Raw genomic sequence first — 26,087 nt, forward strand, 5'->3', positions numbered from 1 at the left:
CGCCAGCATGTGGTGTCAGTTGAGTTATTGATCTTAGCTATTCTGATGGGTGTAAGATGGAATCTCAGTGTCGTTTTGATTTGCATTTCTCTGATGACTAAGGAGGTCGAGCATTTCTTTAAGTGTTTCTCTGCCATTTGATATTCCTCTGTTGAGAATTCTCTGTTTAGTTCTGTGCCCCATTTCTCTATTGGGGTATTTGGTTTGGTGGTGTTTAATTTTTTGAGTTCTTTATATATTTTGGATATTAGACCTTTGTCAGATGAAGGGTTGGTGAAGATCTTTTCCCAGTCTGTAGGCTGTCGCTTTGTTCTCTTGACAGTGTCACCTGCCTTACAGAAGCTTCTCAGCCTCATGAGGTCCCATTTATTAATTGTTGATGTTAAGGCCTGGGCTGTTGGTATTCTGTTCAGGAAGTTGTCTCCTGTGCCTATGTGTTCCAGACTCTTCCCCACTTTTTCCTCTAACTGGGTTAATGTCTCTGGTTTAATCCACTTGGACTTGAGTTTTGTGCATGGTGACAAATAGGGGTCTAATTGCATTTTTCTACATGTAGACATCCAGTTAGACCAGCACCATTTGTTGAAGATGCTGTCATTTTTCCATTGAATGGATTTGGCTTCTTTGTCAAAAATCAAGGAACAGGTGATTTCTAGTTTAGTCTACTATTTTTGCTGCTGTTCTTTTTTTAAAAGATGCTTTCTTGATTAAACATAGCTACAGCTCCATTTCACATGAGAGTTTTACAGTACATTTTTAAAGCTAATGAATTAATCAATACTAAAATATTAGTGACTTAAAAAGAATAACCAAGTGTGAAAATTATGAATTGTACTGAAATGTTTGCTGTTAAGTTGAATTTGGAACGCGTGCTGTAATTTTTAAAAATATACATAACTTGTTTACATAGCGGCTGTTTTCATTTCTTTAAAGGGCACTGTCCTTAGGCTGAAGTGATGGTAGAACCTCACTTCCATTCTCTGTGTGACGCGTTTCCTCCTAAACTGACTAGAAATTAGGATGAGATTTTTCTGTTCTTTGATATCTAAAATACAAACGCCCCCTAGAGGCGGAAAGCGTTCTGCAGTGAGTGTACCGCTTGGCTTCAGGTCTCCTCCTCTGTGATACAGGGAGGCCACTCCACCCTAAGCCTCAGGGACCACGTTCAGGATCACACCTGCTCCCCCTGACACTGTCATCAGTATGCTGTTTTCTCACAGGACTTTCTTGTGTGAGCATTTGGGACTGTTTAGACTAGAGATTAAATGGCTGTGAACCGGGTGCCTCTTGACAAAAGACTTGTGGCACTGTGGAGAGAGTTGTATCAGTACAGTAAACCATTAAGATACCTCTTTATTACTCCCCGGCAATTTTAACTCGACCTTAGGCCAAACCTTAGACCAGGAAGTCAATGAAATCTGGAAGAAGCCAGTCAGCAGGTGCAGAGAGCAGAGAAATCGTGCTGGTGAGAAATCCACAGTTGAGCTAGGTGAGCCACGCTCCCGCTAAAAGGTGGATGCTGCGTCGATTCAGAGCCACAGTGCTCTGTAATAGCAGACTGTGTGGTCATGTATGTTTTATTCAGCCTTTGTTATGTTTTCCAGAGGGATAACCATTGGCTGATAAAGTAACAAATGAAAAGTAACCCGAGTCCACTGACCTGCACAACCCAGCGGGAAGGATGGAAAAGAGAGGCCCGTAGCTTGCCGCAGTGGGACAGGTATGGAGTAGCGTTCCTTTCCTTGCTACCTCTGCCTTCTGTCTGTCTCCACATTTGTTTCCAGAAGTGGTGAAAACAGCAAGTTCTCCCCGTCGTAGGACAGGAGTGGAGTCCTAGGAACAGGTACTGTGAGGGGCTGAAAACGTGCCTGAACTGCCTCACTTTCAGGTTGCTGTTTATATAAATACTAATTCAATTTAGAAGCATCTATGTCCAAGTAACGATTAGATGGTTAAGCCAGGGACAGTGCTCATTCTAAAATCATAGTGTGTTTTGGGGTTGTGAGGATTTGGCTCTACTAAATTGAATTCAAAAGAAGAAATAGAAGTCACAACCAAACGGCAAGGCCAGGTGGCTTCCCCAGTGACAGCCACTGTAGGGGTTTTCTGCATTTAGCTGATCACTCAGCCCACACTAATGTCTTCAGTTATGAAAGATTTCTGCTAAGAAAGGCATAGTTTAATTTTATTTGTTTCATAAATCACATACTGGTCATAGGGGAAGTTTCTGCCTTGAGAAAATTTCGTTTCAACATGGAAAAATCCTCCTAGATGCATGCAATTAGAGCTTTTAGAATGTTGCTTTTATGGTGACGCAGGGCCCATCTTCAGTATGGCACCGGACCTTCGTTCAGTTTTAGCCGTGACCCAGAAGCAGGCGGGCAGCATGCAGTCTGATGACAGCGGCCAGTGCCTTAAGATATCATGGTGCTACTGGAATTATAACGCAGCCCCACTGTGCTCCGAAGACTGAGTAGCGTGTACTGGATGATCAGGCGTCACTTTCCTTGGTGCCTTTGCAAGGCAACCGTTCCCCATTGGACGGTGTGTAGCTGAAGGGTTGTGAATAAATTCTAAGAGTGTCACTTTTGTAAGGACGTATATGAGAGTAAAAGTATTGCAAAACAACTTGTGAAAATTAAGCTTACATGCAGGATTAAATGATATTATGGGCCCATTATTTACTTGTTTGTTTAGGAAGAGGTTTTATAGGTAATTTTGGCTACTGTTACCTAGTTGGTATTTTGTGGGACATAGTGTCTTCGCTTTCCTGTAAGTGTTCCTGTGTGTTACTCTGTCTGAGATGAAATGATATGTGAATCAATAATATATGAAGAGTCTGGTTTTGAGCCCAGCGCGGAGGTGAAGTGTGTGTTATTGATGCTCACGCATAGAGCAGGCTTGTAGTTTGCCTTCACCTTTCAGCCTGCAGAGCCAGCCAGCTTTTCATTGCATTCACTGTAGTGCAAATGCCCCAGGGCATTTTTAAAGTACCTTAATTGAGAGACACTACATGTCTAAAGAGAAATCTTTTTGAAAAGAGGCAAGGAAGGCATAAAATACCACAAACTCCATATGGTCTGTTGTGAATATTGCTCAACCTAGACCATGATGCAATAGTCCAGTAGCAGTGCATGACTGGATTTAACCTAGCAACACTAAATTATATTATTTTTCTAAATAAATTTCTAAAGAAAATGGTGATTTGAAAAATCACATAAGCTGAAGGATCACCATACCAACCTAGATATAGATTTCCATGTTGGAAACTGAGCAATGTTTCTGTCTTTGTTTTTCCATTAGGAAGAGGAATATGGAAATGCACAGGGCGAGGGCAGGGAAACATCCCATGATAGTGTTTCCAAGACTTTTCTCCAGGAGGCTTAGGCACAGCCCAATCTCCCTGTTTCATACCAGGGACAACTTTGAAGGCGGGATCCTTGGCCTGGCTTACCTACACTGGAAAGTATACTGAATCAGTATGCAAGCTCTCTCTCTCTCTCTCTCTCTCTCTCTCTCTCTCTCTCTCTCTCTCTCTCTCTCTCTCTCCCTCCCTCCCTCCCTCCCCCCCCCTCTCTCTCACTCTCGCTCTCGCTCTCGCTCTCTCTCACCCCTCAGAACCTGGGGGTCCCCTATAAAATGTATGAATGCTATTCGCTAGGATGCCTTGCTTGCAGATGTCAGTGTGCCTGGTAAAATGATGCCTGCTGCCAAATCTAACACACTTCACATCCTATCACGGACTGCGGCAGGGGTCAGCATTGAGACTCTAGAGTTTGGGATGGAAGGAGAAGACTGCTTCTTCTTAGTGGCAGGGGCAGGTTTAGCAAATACCAGAAGGCCTGGGAGGGATGTGTCCGCCAGCACCCTGAAAGCAGCCATGGGACTATTTGGAGATGCATCAGGGAGTTTTGGCACAGAGTCTTCTTTCCTACTTACAAACTGGCCCGCAGGCAGAAGTTCCTAAATGTTTGCTTGACTCACGCATGCATTTCTCTACTTTAAAGCATCTCCTCCCCTATCTTCCTCCTGGAACTCCCTCTTAGCCTACAAACAGGTTCATCATATGAGCTGAGGTGTGAGCCTATCACAGTAGCTCTGTCCTGCTGTCCCTTCCTGGGGCCTCTCATGGCTGCAGGACTTGAAGGTCCAGTCTTCACTCTCACCGTCTCCATTAGCATTGTCACACTGCCCGTAGTTTATATTTATAGCCTTGGTGTTTTCCTCAGTCATATCTAAATTATGTGCAGTGCAGCGTGATGCTCCTCCCACTCATCCTTCCTGCCCTGTCAGGTGTTACATCTTTCTGATTTCCAGTGCTCCCACACATTTGCAGCATCCCTGGGGATGTGACAAATGCTTCCAGGGGGAATATTGCTCATCTGAGACCTACCCTCCTCTGACCAGGCCCAAGGGTGGTGGCAGCAATGTCACCTCGCTGTTCTGCCCACCCCTGCCTCTGCTTCCCCTAGAGTAAGTCTCGAGCCTGTATCTGCCTGAGGCTGCTTCTTCCTGTGGTGTGGCCTCATGGTTTCCAGACCTTTGTCCTCCTTACATCCTTAACAAATGCCTGGGAAACTCCTCTTCTGTTTCTAACTTCTCTCTCCGTAGGAGCTCAGGAATGCTTCCTTGGGTCAGGCAGGGGATTGGTGACCATTGTCTGTTCTAGACGTCATCCTCACTGAGCTGTGTGCCATTTTGGAATAGACCCTCCCTACAGTTTGGCCTCCAAACCCTAACATTTCCCTTCACGATGCCTTATCCAAATAGATCATCAGAAGAGTCTTTAGGGCGCTGGGGATGGCTTAGCAGTTAAAGCACTGTGTATAAGTGTGTGAATTGAGAACCCATTACATGCCAGGAGGGCATGGCAGCCAGCCTGTAATTCCAGGACTCAGGAAGTGGAGACGGGCTCTCCTGAGCCAGGTGGTTAGGGACAGGAGCTGTATGAATGAGCGCTGTCTTGGCAGAGTTCAGCTGTTGACTTGTCCTGCATCTAAACTTGCCTATTTTTAGGCAAATTTCTGCCTGTGGCAGAAATGAGGACATTTTGCCCAGTGGCTGCTTTGCCACGTTTGCAGCCATCTCCATAAGGAAATTCTTTGATGCTCATCATCTTCTTTGAGGTAGGCTGGATGTGGCCAGGAGTTAACTTGTCTTGTTTTCAAAGAATCTTTAGAATAATAAAAAACATCTTTAAATGCCATATTATTTAGGTCTCTGAAGCGTTTGAACTTTATTTAACTATTTTACCTTATATATCTATAGAATCATATCTATCTTTTAGACCTAGAATATATATCCTTGTTATAAAATTAGACTATTTTTGACATGACCATGATTTGCATCAATATACAAAATTCAATACCATTAAATTAAAAAAATAACCTTATTTGTGAGTAACAATTAAGGCCTTGAGATGAGGAGTAGATTAAATAATCTACCTTTTGTTCTATCCTCTCTCTATATTTCTATAGCCCCTTTCTTTCTTTCTTTTTTTTTTTTTAGCTCCTATCTCCTTACCTATGAAAGAAAGATAAAGGAAAAGAGAGACGTCCCTGAGTCCAACCTAGTTTTCTCTCTGTAAAAGACCAATAATAACTTATAACCAACTCTCAATGAAAATAAGTATTTGTAGATCAAGAGAGTAAACAGAAACCTACCCAACCCTACTTAGAAGAAATGGGACATCATTCTCTTAAGATTTCTTCATGCCGATTTAGGGTGAATAATACCTTTGAAGGCTCCTCCCAAATATGGGGGAAATGGTTAAGTAAACCAGGGATAGCATTTGTGGCCCATTTTCCAAATGTTGCAAAATTCCAGGCTTAATAGTAGTCCTGTGTGGGACAGTCTGAAATGCTGGACCAATTGGGATCAGGAGCTTTCTACAACACTGTCCTGGGAGCTGTCCTGTTCTGATGGGTAACAGCAACTGAAGTGCCCGGGGCTGGAACATGGAGGATGCAGGATGTCAGCATCCAGCATGCTGAGAGGAATGAATCCTGCCAGGTCTGATCAGGTGTCAGTGTCTGGTTCTTTTGTTCTGAAAACATAATTTCTCACAAGTTCTAACATTGTGATTGTATGAGGTGTGCAGGATGCACAGAACAATTAAGGCTGGTTCTCTGCTCATTGTGTGAACAGAAGTAAGACATCTGCAAATCTTCCTTCATGCCATACTGAGAATGGTCTTTATAAGTGACTCTTGTGACCAACATGAAGCCTTGTCTACGCACAGACCTTCGTATCTCAGCCAGGCGCAGAGCTATTCCCGTGTAGTGGGATTAGCAACGTTACCTGCTTGTTCTGCAGTTTGAATTCTCTACATCCCGATTGCTGCCCCTCCCCCATCACCTCCTGATCCCAACCCCTCCCTCATCCTAGTTTTATTCTTAATCTGTGTCTTTGCCAGTGTGGTGTTTTACTGGGAGACACTGGATACTTTTTTTTTTTTTAACACAATAAGCTAGTTTTCATCTTTTATACCATGCAAACTTAAAGTTATTGTTGATAGAGGTATTCCAATTTTTGTAGTTAAAAGTGGTTAAATGATTGTTCTTTCCTTCCTCCCATATTTGTATTGGCGTTTTGTTGGTTTTCTGTGTGAAAGTGATTCATTTCCAGCTTTCTCTCTTTAGACATTCCACACAACCGTTGTATTCTTTCCTGTGCTTTCTTGAGACTTTTTCTGCCTCTCGTGTGATTAGGATTCACTTGTGATTTTCTGCAGTGCTTCAGTTTGTGTTCAACATAAACACAAGATTCTTGTCTCCACATCAATTTTTAAAAGATTTTTTTCTGAGCATAGCAATCTTAGTTGGAAACTTTCAGCCTTCAGGGCTTTAAATATATACTTTCATAATCTCCTGGCTTTAGGTTGTTTTGTTTGTTTTGTTTTGTTCTGTTTTTGAGGTCTGATGTTCTTTGGATGTGTTTCCTTATATAAGTGAGTTAGCATTTTCTTTTATACCTTTTAATGTTATTTCTTTGTTTCAGTGGCATATGGAAAGGTTCTCCAGTCATGGATGTTTTTAAACTTCACTTTGATTTTCATTTCTCTCCCTACACTTGGGGAATTTTCTGTGATTTTATTAAATTTTTTTATGCTTTTAGTTTTTAAAAAATACTTCAGCTTCTTCTCTTCCATGGTCTATAGCAGATTTGGAATCCTATTTATATTCCATGGATTTTGGAATTGGCAGCCATGCTAATTTTTATATGATATTTGAATGTAGTATTCCCTCTACCTTTTCCATATCCCTGGTATTTTGGAGGAGTCAGTCTCATGGAAAACTGTAGCTGGCTTGGAACTTGTGATAGTTGTGGGCTTGACTGTGGGTAGGGCTGTCAACCTCTTTTCATTAGAGCCACCAGGCTTGCCTTTTCAATAAAGTTTCTGCCTCCCCAGCTCCACATTTCCGAGCCACTGTACTGGAGCTGTGTGTCAGGTGCTTTATGATGAGTCGCCCTTCTGTGTCTTAGCACCTTTCAGCTGTCCCATCACCCCCTTCCTGATGTATCTTATACCTTTGTTTTAGGATCTAGTATTTTCTTTTTTTTAACATTATTTGTTTAGTGTGTGTGTATGTGTGCACACCCATGCATACATGTGCGTGCATGTACACAAGAGCACATGTATGTGTACATGTATAGAGGTCAGACAACTTTTTGGAATGGGTTCTGTTCTTTTAGCACGTGGGCCCCTCAAGTCAAGCCCAGGTCATCAGGCTTAGTGACAAGTGCCCTTCCCTTCTGAGCTGTCTCACCAGCCAATAAAAATGGAATCACCCAGGGTATTCTTTCCATGGCTAACTAAACTTGGAAACTATACGGAAATAAAAGACACATGGATATTACATGAAGAAAACACTTATGTTTCTAGCCTATGAGAGTTGATTCTGAACACCTCAGAAATAGCTATGTGAAGCCACGTTCCATTTGTGTGACCTCCTACGATCTTTGACTAGAAACCACTTTTAGCTCTGGACATTTTCTCCTCTCATACTGTATGTAGAACACAAAGGCACTACTGACTGCTTTTCTGCCAAATGTTAAAAATGCACTTTCTTCCCCTCCAAGGAGCAAGGATCCAGAAAGCATAGCCTTCATGGCTGTTTTTCCCTTGTTGGTTTTGCAGATTGAGAAATGGCGTGCAACATACCTAACCAAAGACAGCGGACCATGTCAACAGCAGGAGAAACACTATATGAAATCCTTGGTCTGCACAAGGGAGCATCATGTGAAGAGATTAAGAAAACCTACAGGTACCGTGGACATTCAGTGGGGACAGTCCCTGTGCTACCACTGATGGGTTCTGGTGACTGGCAAGTAGTACCAAGTTAAAGACATAAGCTTCTTGCCAAGGTCAAGTGACCTGAATTTTGGACCCATGTTTCCTGTTGTGTAATTTCAATGGTTCAGAATAGATAGGCAGAGCAGTGGTTTGTGAAAGAAACCACTTCTTTCATGTGTGGCCTGAGGAACACATGGTTACTACTCTAGACTGGGAAGAGGCCGCCATCAAGGCGAAGGGAGAAGAAAAGCTAAGATCAGTAGCCGAGCTCTAACGCGTGTGACGTGTATCACTAGAGCTGGTAGGAAGGCCACCAATGTCAACTGTCAACTAAGCTGCTGACGTCTGTAGTTCTGTTCCTCTCATAGATGGCTTACTTCTAATAGTTACTGTAGGGGAAAACTGCAATATCTTTTACTTAAAAATCTAAGGATACATATCAAGTATAAAATGCTTGGCTAATTTTAAACTATCCAAAATGAAGCTAATATGCATCTTTAATTTTACCTTAAGATAATTTTCATGGTGAGTTTGCTTCCCTCATCCTTTCCTGTGTAGATGAGACAGTAGAAGGTTAAATTGAGTTTGTCTCTAGTTCCCACCTTTCTTTCTTTCCCCTAAGTCCTGTAATGACAACATCTTGATGTTATTAAATATCCTGTTTTCATGCTTGTAGCCTGTGGTATTATTCTCAGCTTATGTAGTCATTTTACAGGCTATTATTTAACATGGAAGTTATTTTAGTTTCTCTATATAACATCCTGTACATAAATCACAGTATCTATTTCTAGTTGTTTTCTAATAGAATAATAAAGCTGTATTTTTATAAGACAAAATGAATCAAAACATGATCATTTTAATTAGTATCTTCTTAGTTCTGTCTTGAACTATTTTTTTTTAAATTTAAAGCTTTTTAAAAACATGTATGGAATTTAAAATTTTGAAATGGACAAATTATTAGTAATTTCTGTTATGCCTTTGTCATATATTTTATGGCTAAACAGCCTGTCTTGATTACAGTATTATAATATCAGGTCCTTTCTCCTTTTAATACATTAATGTTTTTGCTTTGACATTAAATGTTTGATCCTTTCAGGGTTTATTTTGGCATAAGGGATGAGGCAGGATTCCAGACTTGGTTTTGCCAGATCACTAGCCCACCGATATTTATCGACTTCTTCAGTTTTACCAATAATGAGACCTTCTTTGGACTTGAGCTTCACCATGTGATTAAACTATGGGAGCTGATGTGGCCTTGAGAGGCATATTCAAGTGACAGTCCTGAGGACTGCCGTTTAGATCATTTTTCTGCAAACCGTGGAGGTTGAGTAGGGTCAGTAACAGATCTTCCAATGCAGACCTCACTTGCCGTGCTAGGGATAGAGGACTCTTTACTGTTCTGCTTGTGCGGCACCTGAGCTTCAGAAGTATGCCTGGGGTGGCCCAGCCCACAGCTGATGCGTGGGCTAGTTGGGACATCACTGAACTCTCCCCTTAAGGCTCTGGACTACTGTTGTGAGAACCTTGGGTATGGAATCAGAGCAGTTGTATTTTAGGCTTAGCACTACAAAAATGTTCTCCAAAATGAGAGGTAAAAAAAGCCATATCAAACTTCCTTTCCATTCTTAAAGCTCAGTTTACAAATATGACTTTTAATTGCCTTTATTAATTTTGGAAGCTGAGATTTCAGGTCATATCCTAATTAAGGCATTAATCATGCCGAGCTGCTTGCAAGTTTAGTAATCACGACATAAAATCTTTCCATGTAATCAGTGTCTTGCCATTAATTTTGTTTTAATGTCATACAAATATTATTTTTCCGCTGATTAGGGTACTAGCATGCTGCCCAGAGCATCTACTTCTATCTAAATTAGACATTTGTATTCTGCAAGTATTCAGAATGCAGGAGCAGGCTGCAAACCCACTGAGGATATTATTCCTATATCCAGAGGTCTACACTGAAACGTGGCAATGCAGTGAGGTGAAAGCCAGCGAGATGTAATAGAATTACCAGCTGTTGACCCATACGCTGTGTGACCTCTGCTATGATCTTTGGTTGTTCTCTTGAAAACAAGATCAAGTTCGAAAGTTTCTTCTCCTATCTTTATTTTAATTTTCGAATAGATACTAAGTAATATATTCATTTGATTAAAATGAAAATATACACATTCCAGGTCCTATCCTCAGGGGAAAAATTATTAATTCGTTGTATACCGTTCTAAGGAAAGCTCGTGCCTATGTGAACACATAGACAGTCCAGCCTGAACGCACTTGGTTGAAATTCTTGAGGAGGACAGAGAGGCAACTGAAGAGAACTGTGATGGCCAGGGGAGGGTGAACTGGCTGGTGACCCCAGGACAACAGGAATAACTGTGACGGCCAGGGGAGGGTGAACTGGCTGGTGACCCCAGGACAACAGGAATAACTGTGACGGCCAGGGGAGGGTGAACTGGCTGGTGACCCCAGGACAACAGGAATAACTGTGACGGCCAGGGGAGGGTGAACTGGCTGGTGACCCCAGGACAACAGGAATAACTGTGACGGCCAGGGGAAGGTGAACTGGCTGGTGACCCCAGGACAACAGGAATAACAGCCACAGGGCATCTTCCACTCTTCCACTCCACACTCATCAGAAATAACCCTGCTCTTCCAGCAGAGTCAGCCCAGGGAACCTCAGTCTTTCCCATCTTCACAACACACCACTCAATACCCCTTCAGGAGCCCTGCAGAATGGAAAGTTTGTTCATTAAAAGTCCCTGAACAATAGGGCAGGGGAAGCACTCTCAGGCCCTTGTGACACTCCCTTCTTCCACTGAGAGACACCATGAGGTAAGAGGGCTTCTGCGGCAGCCCTTGTCCATCCGGGGAGGTTGGGGGTTCCCGTCCCACAGCTAAAGGCGCCCAGTCCCTCTCAGTCTCTCAGCTTCAGTGCTCTACGAAGCATCCAGAAAGGCGCGTGGGAGCATAGAGAGGTGGCTCGGCAGCTGAGAGCACTGCCTGATCTTCCAGAAGATCCAGGTTCGAGTCCCAGGACCTACACGGGAGCCCACAGCTGGCTGCAACTCTAGTTCCAGGGGATCCGGCACCCTCTCCTGGCCTCAGCACCCACACGCCAGGCATGTATCAGGTACACAGACAGACAGACGTGCATGCAAACACCCTTACACACAAAATTAAAAATTTGAGTTTAAAAGAAAAATTCATAGGAGACAAATAGGCTAACAAAACAATTCTAAGCCAAGCACAGCATCATTAAACTTTTAAAAAGTAAAACCAAGAAAAAACCACCACGCTATCAGCTGGGGAACAGCAACTTGAGGGACAGACCTGAAGCAACAGAGTCTAGAAGGAAACAGGCACAGCATTTTTCAAGTGCTGAAGGAAAACTGCAAATATAGTGTCTTGTAAAATGGTCTTTCAGCTCTCAGGGAAGTTACAGAAGTTAAGAAACGCTCAGACAAAAGACATCCAGAAGAAAATGACATAAACTTGTGTGTGCCCATATACATGTGAACTCTCTCTCTCTCTCTCTCTCTCTCTCTCTCTCTCTCTCTCTCTCTCTCTCTCTCTCACACACACACACACACACACACACACACACAGACACACACACGCCACATAAACAAGCACACATACAAAAAACAAAAAGTAATTACTTCAAGATGTTTTTCAAAAGGTAGGAAATAACAAAATAAATGTTGTAGGCTTTGACCTTTTTCAAACCTGCTTTATTTCTTTAGTGCTTGTACCTCCCTCCTCACACACCTATCCTAGATAGGAGAGAAATGAGGTTAATGGGAGCAGGAATATATATGTGTGTGTATGTTTATATATATATGTATATGTATATGTATATGTATATGTATATGTTTATCAGTTGGCAAAGACCATGCCCCTGCAAGAGGCAAACACTGCAAATCACACAAGTTTGTTTCACATCCCACAATTGAGATTAAAACAATGACATGTTTAAATCCACTCCAGAATTACATCATGGAGAAGGAACAGTGGACAGTGGAGACAGTTGAATTCTGCGTAAAATAAGGCCACCCTCCCCATGAGTGTCCTAAAGTATGAACTACTGGACCAGAAGTCACATCACCACATAGCACTTGATGGTCCTGGATGGCAGTGAGATTTACACACATTACTAAAATCAGAAAAAAATTAAAACAAACATATCCATAGACCATTTAAAGACTCCCATCCAAAACTACTAAGAAAACTATGTAATAACACTACAAATAGATTAACATGTAATCCTAAAAACATGCTCAGATAACCTACAGGAAGAAAAAGCAAACAGAAACAAAACAAAACAAAAGGAAGGAAAATAAGAATAAGAAAAAGATAGTCCTTAACGTAAGATATATATTGTCAATGGCTGATACATATATTTCTTTTCTTAAACAATTTTGCATATACTATCATTTCATTCATTACATTTTAGCAATACATCTCAGCAATGACCAGCCCCAAAAGCTTCTAGTTTGGTGGTTAACTTCAAGGCTGTCTTTTTAAACAGTAGTTGAGGTTCTCAGAGAGAGAAACTCCATTGCCATAGAAAGTCAGGGAGAGCAGTGAGAAATAAGATAATCCTGGTTTTTATTCTTTTTATTTCAGTTCTTATGTGTTCTGACCCCAAATTCCTGAAAAAAGGATCCAAATAAACCAGAGAAACCATTTGCTTATTCACTTCTGTTGTGTCTGACCAGGGATTTGAAGTCACAGCTCCTCCACTGCCAATAAACAAGGACACGTGTGGATGAGAAAAGTAGAACTGTTTTCTAAGAGGGGTGTACAAAACTGGGGAGGGAACCCTTGGCACCTTTAGTTCCTTTATTCTTTTATAGCATCACCATAAGTAGCTGCTTCAGAGACCACGTAAGTCCCTCCCATGCCTGTGGGTAAATCACAGGGTCTGTACAATGTCCCTTCCTTCTAATTTCTGAAAATCAATGATACTTCATTAAATAGCTGATCTAGTGGAGTTCCCTACTATCTCAAAGGACAGTGGGAAAAAGTTGACAATACGAAGGCTTTTATTGTATCAGTCTATCAGTTACATGAGCTCTTACCTCGTTGAGATTTTTTAAAAAAGAAATAAGACCGTTTATTCTAAGTATGTGAAACCCTTTGTGTCAAAGCACAATGGGACACCCGGTGCCATTGTGACAGATCAGCTGTCCTCATCATCCGTCTCAGCCCACAATTAGCCTGCCACTTGGTGCTACTGTTCAGAGACCGTTTATCCAGCTCACACAAGGTGAACTTTCAGTCTGTATCCCAAGTGACATATCACAGAATGGAAGTCAGGTTATCTCTTCTGTCCCCCTTAGTGCAGAATAAACTGTCTTGAGCACTGGAGTTTTATCATTCCAAAGGCCTTAGTGTCTGAGGCTCATTTAATCCACTTGCCTTACTGGTGCGCAGAGTCATCTCATCCGCACCAGTGTTTGCAGGCGATGAGCAGTGTCTCTGCTGTTCCATTGCTTAGCATTCCCTACTGTGTTGTTGGAAGGAGGCTCTGTCAAGATGCTGATGCCCCAGAATGTCAAGGGCTGATCTGTTTCCCCTCATTTGTTCTGACTTTTCACTACCATGTTTTGCCTTCCTGACTCATTTTCTCTGTGTTAGCAGAGGTCGTAGGAAGCTCTGCAAAGAAGGAGAAGGTGAGGAGAGGTGGGGGAGATACAGTGAAATGTGGGGTGCCTAGACAGTTGGGGAGTTAACAGGGACTTTAAGTGAGGGACTGGACTCAGGGGTTTTCAACTGACACTGTCAACTATCTCGAGAACATGAGTTGCAAATTCTACCGTCTACGTTACTCTCGGGGTCTCTCCTGAGAAAGTCTGTGGAACCAAAGAACTGGATCATCTCTATTCATGGTTCCTCCAAGCCAAGTTTCCACCCCATCGATGACACCACTTTTCTTATGTCTCAGTGGCAATGTCTGTGGTTGCTGCTGCATCCAACCCTGGACACGGCAATTCTGCATCGGTTCTGCATCCCTCATGCGTGACAGGCAGTGCAGGTGCTCCCTAGTGGCCCCTCCAGTCTTTAAGTCCTCTGACTACTTCTGGGCCAGGGGTCTCATCTGTTGATGAGATTTGAGCCACTACTTCCTGGTGCTGGACTGTGACGCTGGGAGGTATGGAGATGAATTCCCTCCTCCTCCTCCTCCTCCTCCTCCTCCTCCTCCTCCTCCTCCTCCTCCTCCTTTCTTCTGCATTCTGTGGAGCTCCCCTAAAGGCTGGGTCCCATTTTCTATAGGACCTATATGCGTGCCCAAGGATGAGCTAGATTTAGCAGCGATGTTCCACTCAGACTCCCAGGCCTGTCTGGCAGATGAATCTTTGCTCCTAGGTCAAGGTCATCACGCCTGGTTCTTTCTTTTAGGTGGATTCTTTCCCAGCAGATTTCAGTTCTGTCCCATGCTCAGACAGGCATCTTCAAGGCCGTCCCACTGGTTCTGCATGCATTCGCTTGATGGAAATCCTGGTCGTGGAAATCCTTTCTTAAGGCTGTTGCCAACTGACCTTCCAAATGTGCCCTGATGTGTCAAATTTCCAGCAGCGAGTGACAAGCATGTGCACAATGACTCAAAGTGGTTTACTGTAAGGCCACCTTGAAGTAACGTGAGTTGGGTAAATTTCCCATCCACTGCTGCTCAAAGCACATTGCGCGTGTGGTTAGAAGTCCCTCTTATTGACACTGATTAGCATATGCGATCCTTGCTCTGAAGCCACTAGAATCTTGCTCCGTGCCTCACACTGCCACATATTATAACACAGGCCCGGAGGGCGGATGGAGCACTGAGAAGTCACAAGTGGGTCTATGGTCTCTGACAAGAGCAATAGTTTTTGACCAGGAAGTTTTGCTCATATTCCAGTGAGTACTACTGAGCACCATCTGTGTGTTGAATGGTAGTTGAGGTACTGAGAAAATAGTAGTAAGCCAGGTGAATCAAATGCTTGCCTCATGCGCGTGCATTCTGCAGAAGCTTAATAATAAGTGAGCCATGCAGCAGACCAGGTGGTAAGTACGGTGGCAAAAAGCAAGTCATGGCAGGAGGTGGGGGTGTTAGGGGTGAGCTGGGGATCGCCTCTTCTCTTCAAAGTGTTCCACGTGGATTTTCACACTAAATTCTTCTAAGTATGAAGTTGTGGTGAGGAGGATCCAAACTCTTTTTCTTAGCCTCAATTGCTCAAGTTTGAGAAAGAGTCAGAGAGAGAGAGAGAGAGAGAGAGAGAGAGAGAGAGAGAAAGAAGAAGAAGAAGAAGAAGAAGAAGAGGAGAAGAGAAGAGAAGAGAAGAGAAGAGAAGAGAAGAGAAGAGAAGAGGAGAGGAGAGAGAAAGAGTCAGATAAAAAGCCTTATTGGACAGACTCGGTGTAAGGCAACTCTGCCAGAAGCGTGTGTGTGTGATATTATATTTTGAGATATTTAGACTCCCCTGGATACATCTAAAAGGGTGGGGCCTGGAAAAGATAGTTCCGAGGCTAGGAGCACGTGCTGCTCTTATGGAGGACCCCATATTCTGCTTCAGCCATCCACACGGCGGGTCCCAGTGGTCCACAGCTCCAGTTCCAAAGTCTCTGACACTTTTCCGGCCTCTATGGATGCCAGGCATGCACACGGTGCAGGTACATACGTGCAGGCACAACACACACATAAATCTGTAAAAGACTGTGACAGTAGATGACAGGGCACAACTCAGTGGTGGAGCACTGACCTACCAAGTTCACGGCTCTGGGTTGGTCCCCTAAACCAAACCAAATAAATGAATAAGTGAATAAGTAAGCATCACAACTGCTTTATTGTGGCATGCTAGTGCTCATGGTATTGCGAACATCACATCCTTTTGCATGTTTAACCTTCACCTTCTTTTTTTAATACTAAGCTCCAAATAATGAGTTCCTCAAATTTGTTTTAAGGGATTGCCAAGCAAAAAAGAAGTTAGAACTCAAATGAAGGGCTAGAGAAAGAAAGAAAGAAAGAAAGAAAGAAAGAAAGAAAGAAAGAAAGAAAGAAAGAAAGAGGAAAGAGAAAAAGCAGCAAACTGACCCTCTCCCAGGCGGCTAGGAGGCGCTCAGCATGTCCTCTTTCCTGTGATCAGAGCTCATTCTAAATGCTCCCTGACTTGCTGGCCTGCCCCCTGTCCTGTCAGGCACCTGATCTGCTTTTTCTTTTCTGCATCTCCCACTCCATCAGCATTCTTAAGGGCAGGCACCGCCTCGCCCACTGTGCTCCCAGTTCTAACACTTGCCAAATGAAAAAGTGAAGTGATCAGCAAGTGTATTTTGATTGTGTGGTTCTGCCTGCTCTCCCTGATTGTGTTTTCAGTCTCAGCTCTTCAGAATCCTTTCTCAAATGATGCACTTAATCATCTTTCTGGATGAGAAGTAATCCACTAGCCCAGAAAATGCAGATGCGGACAGATGGACAAGGCAAGGCCATGTCTTTCTGTTTGGGACACAGGACATTTTCTGTCCCTCCAGATATTCAAGCGAGAAGTAAACAAGGAATGAGGGGCATAGAGTCAATTTGAGACTGTAAGGTTTTTTTAATTAATTCATATTACATCTCAATTGTTTTCCCCTCACTTGTATCCTCCCATTCCTCCCTCCCTCCCACTTTCACCCTATTCCCCTCCCCTAGGTCTAAGGCTGAGGGGGACCTCCTCCCCCACTATATGGTCATAGGCTATCAAGTCTCATCTTGGTAGCCTGCTTATCCTTTCTGACTGCCACCAGGCCTCCCCACCAAGGGGAAGTGGTCAAATATGGGGCACCAGAGTTCATGTCAGAGTCAGTCCGCACTCTCCACATAACTGTGGAGACTGTAAGTTTTAAGTGTCTAAAATATCCCGTGCTGGTGCTGTGGCTCATGCCTGCAATCCTGTATTTGGCAGAAGGAGATAGAAAGAGTGCTGTGAGTTCAAGGGCAGCCTAAATTACACAGTGATTTCTAGAGCCTGTCTCAAACAGCAGAAACAACATCTTATGTTATATAAATGTTAATTTAAAATGTTTAAATAGCTTATATGGATATATGTGTGCCTGGGTTATGTAAATGTTTGCATGCAGGAAATTATGGAGGTCATAAGAGGGCATTGGGTCTTTTGAAACTCAAGTTATAGGTGTTTGTGAGCCATCGTATGGCTGCTGGGAACCCAACCCAGGTCTTCTTTAATAGCAATATGTGCTCTTAGCTGCTGAGCCACCTCTGCAGCCATAAATATTACTTTTTATTTACATGAATATTTATACTTTTAAGGTTATACAGAAATAAGATTAAGCCATCCAAAATACCAGGTGTCCATGGCGTGCTCAGTACAAGAGCCTAACAAACTATTGGTTCAATGCTTAAGAAATTGCACAAAGATCTGGCTCTCTCTGTGCCTCTCAGTGGACTGCCAAAGTAAAGGAAATTGGTTTCATACATACATCACTTAAGTCCCCTGATTTGTGGGCCAGTTTAACCTCTGGGTAATAGGGTACCAAGTGTCTTTGTTTCAGATAATGCTTTCATTACATTGATTGTCATATGGAACTTTCTGGAAAAATTATCCTGATTTTGAAGTTGTGTGTCTCCTGAGTGGACCAAAAGGAGGAAATTGCTGGCTTCACAAGGAGCAGGAAGAGAATCATTTCTGTGGCAACTTCAATCTTTGGTGTTTTTATCCATCTTTATTAGCAATTACAGGTAAAAAGGGAGGCTGCTTGTGAATAAAGTGTTACTGTCAAGGGACTGCGTAGCTAATAGAAGAATTGTAAATATTTACAAGGCAGAACGATGATTCAAGCTCACAAGATTAATTGAAATTAATCTCTATCAGGCACTAATTTGTTTCCTGAGTTCTAAAACCTTCCACTAAGATCTATTAAGGCCATGCTGGCCGTGTTTTCAGGCTGGCTGTGACACCACCCTGGCTGTCTCCATCTTCCTCATCCTCTTAGACTCTTCATGAAGCATCACCATCCTTGCTCAGCACTGGGATCATGACAGCCAGTGGCACTTCCACGGTCTCAGTACTTACTCATTCTCACGGGCGTACGTGCGCTATCCTGGGGGCATGTTTACTTTCCATCAAGATGAACTCCTTATGTCATTGTTCCCTCTCATATGGTCTCACTGATTTTGCTCCTGATTTTGCTCATTACGGAATGTGTCTTGCTAAATTTGTTTTTGCACAGTAAGCTCTTTAAGCATGATGATCTCCATACTCCATGGCAAACGAAAGGGAGGCTCTGGCAATCAGTAGAGAAGAACTGGGTTCATATTAACTAAAACCGAGTGTTTCCCATAGTTCATTGCTACCCTACACACTTGGCTAGATGCTACAGAGAAAACTACAGGAAATATAACTGATGACCATAAATGAATAATGGGAAAAAAGAGTAGATTTTTAGTATTAAGTCAAGAGCTTTGAAAGTAAGAGAGCATATAACAAAGATAAAAATCTACACGAGAGGTTGGAAACAGCTTCCTTATAAAAATGACTGCAACCTTAATTTTAATACAGTAAAGGCCAGTTTGTATTGAGGATAGTCAAAGAAAAGCCAGAAGAGATGCCCACAGCCACAACAACCAGTCATTAATGGCAAGACCAATGAAAACGAGCAGCATTTGTGGAAAGTTTGCGCTGTGCCAAGCACTATGTTTCATGACTTCCACTCACCGTTCTGTTTTGTCCTTATGACTTCTTATCCTATAAGCTAATGTGAACAGTATGAGACTTAGAAAGGCTAAGTCAGGTGTAGTGGCACACATCAGTCATCCCAGCACCCGGGGAGGCAGAGGCAGGCGGATCGCCGTGAGTTCAAGGCCAGCCTGGTCTACAAAGTGAGTCCAGGACAACCAAGGCTACACAGAGAATCCCTGCCTTGAGAAAACGAACAAAAAGAAAGGAAGGAAGATGGAAGGGAGGGAGGGAAGGAAAGAAAGAAAAGAAAGGCAGGCTAAGTAGCTGTCAAGTTTCAAGGGCTGTGGAAGCAGGTCCTGGCATATGAATGTTGTCTCACTCTAAGTCTGTTATTCCTGCCCCTCTCTCTCATGTGTGTGTGTGTGTGGTGCAGATAGCCTTGCCCAGAGGAGGGTGCCAGGTATCCTGATCTGCCATCCACTGTCTTCGTCTGTCACTGAAACGGGAGCAACGCTGGTGGCCATCATGCTACAGCAAGCCTCGTGTCTCGAGCCCACATGAGCTGAGGCTCTGACAGGCATCCTCAGCTTTTTACATGAGTGCTGGTGGTCCACAGCCCTGTCTTCATGCTTACGTAGCAAGTACATCTATTCATAGACTCGTCTCTCTGGTGCTTGCCTTCAACTGCTGTGCTCTCTGACTTTAGCATAGCTCCCATGATTCCCTAGGGTTCTGAAGACCACAGACTGAGAGATGAGACACAGTAGAGGATGGGGGGGGGGCCAGAGGACAGCCTTGAGTGTCCCTTATTTTATGGGTTAGTCTCTCGCTGATCTAGCACTTGGTATGTAAGCTAATGAGGCAGCTCCAGGGTTTCTCTGTTCCTGCCTCAGGGCTAGGATTAGAAGTAGGCTCCAACCAGACCCAGGCTTTGGTTTGGTTTTGTGTTGGTTCTGGAGGCGAACCTAGGTTCTTGTGCAAGGGAAGCATTTTGCCAACAGAGCTACCACCCCAGCAGTGGATTAAAAGATATATATCAGTGTGGCATATACTTCACAGCATTTTCTCTTGTCCTCTCCCCCATACTTGCCCCTGAGGTCAGCGGCAGCCTTGAAAGAACGCCACACCATTCCAATTCCCACTTTCAGTTTTGGTACCAGAATGATCAGGAAAATAATCTTGTTTGCAAAGAAGGATTCTTGGCTGCTTTGTCAAGTGACTGAAGGACTTATTAGAACCCACTAGATCTGGCTAAGCAGTTACCGAGCTAGAGCACTGTGGAAGCATTTTGGACAACTGATAGTTACTGTATATGGGGAACGAGGGCAGCTGGAACCAAAGGTGGGTGGGTCCACTGAGGCTCATGGGAGGGAAGGTAAAGGATGAGATGGTCAGGGAGGAGACTTTGGAAAGCCATGTCATGCCCTGGTCCTCAGTAACCAGAAGCCATTCCCACACCTAGCTTTGTGCTCAGGAAAGTGGTGACACAGGAGCTGTGACACAGGAAAGCGGTGACACAGGAGAGCTGTGACACAGGAGGGCTGTGACACAGGAGGGCTGTGACACAGGAGGGCTGTGACACAGGAGAGCTGTGACACAGGAGGGCTGTGACATAGGAGGGCTGTGACACAGGAGAGCTGTGACACAGGAGAGCAGTGACATAGAACTGTGACATAGGAGAGCTGTGACACAGGAAAGCTGTGACACAGAGCTGTGACACAGGAGAGCTGTGACACAGGAGGGCTGTGACACAAGAGGGCTGTGACACAGGAGGGCTGTGACACTGAAGAGCTGTGACATAGAGCTATGACACAGGAGAGCAGTGACATAGGAGAGCGGTGATACAGGAGAGCGGTGACACAGGAGAGCTGTGACACAGGAGAGTTGTGAAACAGGAGAGCTGTGACACAGGAGGGCGGTGACACAGGACAGCTGTGACACAGGACAGCTGTGACACAGGACAGCGTGACACAGGACAGCTGTGACAGGACAGCTGTGACATAGGACAGCTGTGACATAGGAGAGTGGTGACAGGAGAGCTATGACATAGAGCTGTGACACAGGAGAGCGGTGACACAGGACAGCTGTGACACAGGACAGCTGTGACACAGGACAGCTGTGACAGGAGAGCTGTGACATAGAAGAGCTGTGACATAGGACAGCTGTGACACAGGAGAGTGGTGACAGGAGAGCTGTGACACAGGACAGCTGTGACACAGGAGAGCTGTGACAGGAGACCTGTGACATAGGACAGCTGTGACACAGGAAAGCTGTGACACAGGAGAGCTGTGACACAGGAGAGCTGTGACACAGGAGAGCTGTGACACAGGAGAGCTGTGACATAGGAGAGCTGTGACATAGGAGAGCTGTGACACAGGAGAGCGGTAACACAGGAGAGCTGTGACACAGGAGAACTGTGACACAGGAGAGCTATGACACAGGAGAGCTGTGATACAGGAGAGCGGTGACACAGGAGAGCTGTGATACAGGAGAGCGGTGACACAGGAGTGCTGTGACACAGGAGAGCGGTGACACAGGAGAGCTGTGACATAGCTGTGACACAGGAGAGCTGTGACATAGAGAGCTGTGACATAGGAGAGCTGTGACATAGGAGAGCTGTGACACAGGAGAGCTATGACACAGGAGAGCTGTGACACAGGAGAGCTGTGACACAGGAGAGCTATGACACAGGAGAGCTGTGACATAGGAGAGCTGTGACATAGGAGAGCTATGACACAGGAGAGCTGTGACATAGAAGAGCTGTGACACAGGACAGCTGTGACATAGGACAGCTGTGACACAGGAGAGCTGTGACACAGGACAGCTGTGACACAGGAGAGCTGCGACACAGGAGAGCTGTGACATAGGAGAGCTGTGACATAGGAGAGCTGTGACATAGGAGAGCTGTGACATAGGACAGCTGTGACACAGGAGAGCTGTGACACAGGACAGCTGTGACACAGGAGAGCTGCGACACAGGAGAGCTGTGACACAGGAGAGCTGTGACATAGGAGAGCTGTGACATAGGAGAGCGGTGACACAGGAGAGTTGTGAAACAGGAGAGCTGTGACACAGGAGAGCTGTGACATAGGAGAGCGGTGACACAGGAGAACTGTGACATAGGAGGGCTGTGACACAGGAGAGCTGTGACATAGGAGAGCTGTGACACATATAAATCATAAGATAATCTCTGTATTCAAAAACACAATAAACCAAATTCCCAAAAGTACAAAGCCAACAATTCTCTGACATCTGCATAGCTGAATCAGCGGTGCAACTTCTGCATCCGCAGAGAACCTCCAGGCCTGCAGAACCGGAAACTCTTAAGATCAGGGCCAACAGGTGTGAGTCTCCTACACAGCACCCATTCATGCTCGGCTCTTAGCAATAGACGATGAAAACTACCAGGACCAAGGGAAATGAGAGGCACAAAGACTGCAGTCGTTCTTGGTCCCTCGTGAGAGGTGGCGCTCACCTGGGCGAAGGTAATGAGTACACACTGTTTTGGATATGTCCACTCTGCAGTCACGATTCTTGGTCCCTCGTGAGAGGTGGCGCTCACCTGGGCGAAGGTAATGAGTACACACTGTTTTGGATATGTCCACTCTGCAATCACGATTCTTGGAGTCGGGGAAATTTTGACAGTCCAGTCTATTTCCTGCTTCGCTCATTTGCAGCGCACTGGCCACTTGGCATGAAACACACTGTCTTTGCCAAACTTGGCTGCAACAGCCCCTCATACATCTTGTGCCTGCCTTGCTTGTTCTAGGCTTTCAAGCCAAGGCCAGAAAAAACCTGAAAAGACATTCAGGATGCCTAGGGGAGAAAGGAGCAGTCATCAAATATTACAAAAAGGTCACATATAAGACGGATAAAAATAAGCTTGTGGGTTCTCATCCAGAGTGTCATAGAAGGGAGAGTAAGTTCATGAGAGAACTGAAAATAGAAATTAGGTTACGTGGGCTGAAAAGGGAACGGGCATTGGAGAGTGACCTTTTGGTGCAAACTGCGCGTTGAAGAAGTGTTGTAGTGAAGGGGAAGAGAAAAATACTTATAAACAAAGAGAACAATGAATAAACCAGGCCTAATGGCATGGCTCTGCAATTACAGTTACTTGGAAAGCTGAGGCAAGAAGACCATGAGTTCAAGGCTAGCCTAGCATACAAAGTGAGTTCAAGGCTAGCCTGGGATACAAAGCAAGTTCAAGGCTAGCTAGAGGAACTTCATGAGACCATATCTCAAAATAAAAAGATGAAAGGGCAAGTCTTGGGCGCAGCTTAGCAATCCCCACTTGCCTAGACCTTAAAACAGGGGCCTAGGCCAGTTTGATTACTGAGGAGAGGGGAGTGGTTGAAACTGTACAGAAAACACTAGAGTTGGGAGTGGGGGCTGATGGTACTTCAGCGTCCACTCAGGTGAGTAGATAGAGGGACGCAGATGAGAGGGGAGGGAGACGGTGGTGTCATTATTCAGATGTATACAGGCAGGAGAGTGTGAGTTGTTTCTTTCTGATCATTGTTTTATCCTTTCCGAGTCAGATGTGGCGATGTCTTTTGAGAGAAGGTGAGGTAATTGGGAATAGCAACCAAGAGTGGACAGAGGTTTGGAAATCTTCCTTCAGGGACACAAAGAGGAGTTTACCAAGGTTGAGCAGAGACAGGCAAGCCTCACAGGAGACCATTGAAGGGGGAGATCTGTCTATTTCAACTGCTTATTTTTCACAGCCTTGTAAGATCTAAGATGATGCTAAGCTTGGAGACAGGAGTGGTGGCCACAGCCATCCTCCTGCAGGTGGGACAGGAAATCATCTGAGGAATCTGGTGGGCCCTGAGGGTGGTTCAAAGTAAATTAAATCAGCAAGACCTCCAGTCTGTGTGAAAAGGTCCTATTAGGTTTTAAAGTTGAGTTTATGGGGGAAAGGTTTTAAGTGAGAGCTTGACTGAAGATGTATGCTAAAAGCAGCTTTGAAGAGGAGAGACTGAGAGTTTTCTTTTTCTCTTTCTTTTTCTTTCTTTCTTTCTTTCTTTTTTTTTTTGTTTTTTGTTTTTTGTTTTTTGTTTTCGAGACAGAGTGTTTCTGTGTAGCCTTGGCTGTCCTGTACTCACTTTGTAGCTTTGTAGACCAGGCTGGCCTCGAACTTACAGCGACCAACTTGCCTCTGCTTCCCTAGTGCTGGGATTGAGAGTTTTCTAGGGCTGTGGGCTAGGCCAGCCGCAGGCATTACTAGGACCTGCAGGGAGCTCTGTGCAGTTCAGTGTCACTGCAGCTTGACACAGGAGGGTGCAGTGGTCCTGGCCTGCTGTGAGCATTCACCAGGACCAGTGGTGGGACTCTCAAGCTGGGGAGGAGGTATGACAGGCTAGTTCTCCATCTTAGTGTTCCTGTCCCTTGACAGTCACAGTTCAGTAGAGGCTGTTGGCCTGAGAAAAGAATTTTCCCTCCAGAAAACAATGAAACTGTTTCCCTCCAGAGACTGTCGTTGGGGCTTGTTCCGTATACAGAAGTGGATAACCCTAAGCCTGAACAAGCTGAGCTAGGGGGCGTCAGAACTTCAGGTGTCAACTTCTTGCTCTGACTAACAGTTTTACAGCTAGCATAGAAAGAAGCTTACAGAATTGGGCTCACATTTACCTAATATGCTGGTGCAGTGTATTCTTCATCAGGGAAAGTAAAGGCCTAGGTCTGATAACCATACAAGAACACGGTAGCAAACAGAACTCCTGAAGGAGAGATAAACCTGTATTTTAGGATTCCAAGTACGGGATTGGAACGGTCTCGTGAGAGAACAGGTGAGGTTAATTCACTAGAAGACCTACCACCTCGTGCAGGAGCTTAATTGTTGCCAACGGAAAAGATCCTGTGAACGGACTCTGGGAGGAGATATATAAATGAGCCCAGAACTAGAGACGGGGCTTTTGGAGACTTGGGATAGATTTGGCTGTTTGTCGGTGCACTTCAAGATGCTCCTAGAGAGAACTGCTCGAGGGGAGGCTTCAGGGCTCTGGCTCCTGCTGAGGTTCTGGGTTCTGGTTACCCCAGGTTCCAGCAAAAGAAATCCTGCAGCTCAAGCCCAGAGAATCGTTCCTCAAAACTAATATCCTTAAGGTTTTGATATTGTGTCCATTGAGCCTCATTTCCTATTGTTTTGGTTAGTTGGGTTATAAGTGACATAGGCTCAGTCACTAAGTTGTTAATAAAATATATTGGTTAAGAAAATTGAGCCTACAACTCCGGCCACCAATAGGTATTTGGAATTTCAGAAAGCCTGAATATTGGTGTATTTTTAACACTCGTATCCTTAAAAAACAATGAAAGTATTTTAAAAAGTCAAATTCATGATCATCCCCGGCTCAGAGCATCACCTGTCACTAGAGGGCAGCACTTGACTCTTGATGCAGTTCTGCAGGCAAGAAGAGACCAGTGTTGGAGGCAGATGGTGTTGGTGCCTTCCTGTCCTTATCTCACACCACAAAGGCAGAATCACAAGTGTGGCTGTGCATCACACTGAACTAGGACGACTCCTTTAACCGTAGTGGGCGAACTGCCCAGGGAAGTCACGGGGCCTGTGTGATGTGGCCTCATAGCCTTTTCCTGTGGCATCTTGACGGTCAAAGCACTCGAGTCATGCATTACGGTAGCAGGAGTTCCAGCAGGGGTGGGGTTGGCATCTGTATCTGCAATGTGAAGCTAAACAGTGCCCTGGCCTTTTCTATCTTGTCCTTATGGTGGACTTTATACTGTTCTCATGCCAGCCTCCGCTCAGCAGCCCACAGCCTTAAATCTTCTTGTGTGGAGGGTTTGCTGTCCTGGACCAAGCATATGATGTGGTTGTAGTGGCTTCTGGGAGTTTGAGGACCAAACAAGGGAAGGCATCAATAGCGGTTGACAGCTTGGTACCTGGACAAGGTTGCGTGAAGTTTACAGGCTGACAGCTAGGGGGCACCATACTGAAGGACAAGGGCTCTCGGGAGCACTACGGGCAGAGAGGGTCAGGAAGAGAGCCACTTGCCAGGCCGGCAGCTGAGTCTCTGGTTGGAGAAGCTGCAGGTCTTACAGCTGAGGAGCAGAGACACAAAACCCCGGTGGTTTGTGTCGATGGCCAGCGCATGCCGAGTTCTTGCAGGAGGTGTAAAACAGGAAGGCTC

The 26,087-nt window shown here is 44.6% G+C and overlaps 1 protein-coding gene across 2 annotated transcripts in view; it reads left to right on the top strand.

The window, feature by feature from the left end:
- Positions 1-26,087, top strand: part of DNAJC5B (DnaJ heat shock protein family (Hsp40) member C5 beta) — a 108,024-nt gene that overhangs the window by 60,067 nt on the left and 21,870 nt on the right. For both annotated transcript variants that reach the window (XM_084797277.1, XM_084797276.1), the window contains exons 2-3: positions 1,605-1,720; positions 8,141-8,267. In XM_084797277.1, coding sequence (XP_084653403.1) covers positions 8,149-8,267 — 119 coding nt within the window. In that variant the 5' untranslated portion in view covers positions 1,605-1,720; positions 8,141-8,148. The remainder of the gene's footprint in view (positions 1-1,604; positions 1,721-8,140; positions 8,268-26,087) is intronic.

Source organism: Acomys minous, assembly GCF_964271855.1.
Source record: "Acomys minous genome assembly, chromosome: 9".
Taxonomy (NCBI): Eukaryota; Metazoa; Chordata; class Mammalia; order Rodentia; family Muridae; genus Acomys; species Acomys minous.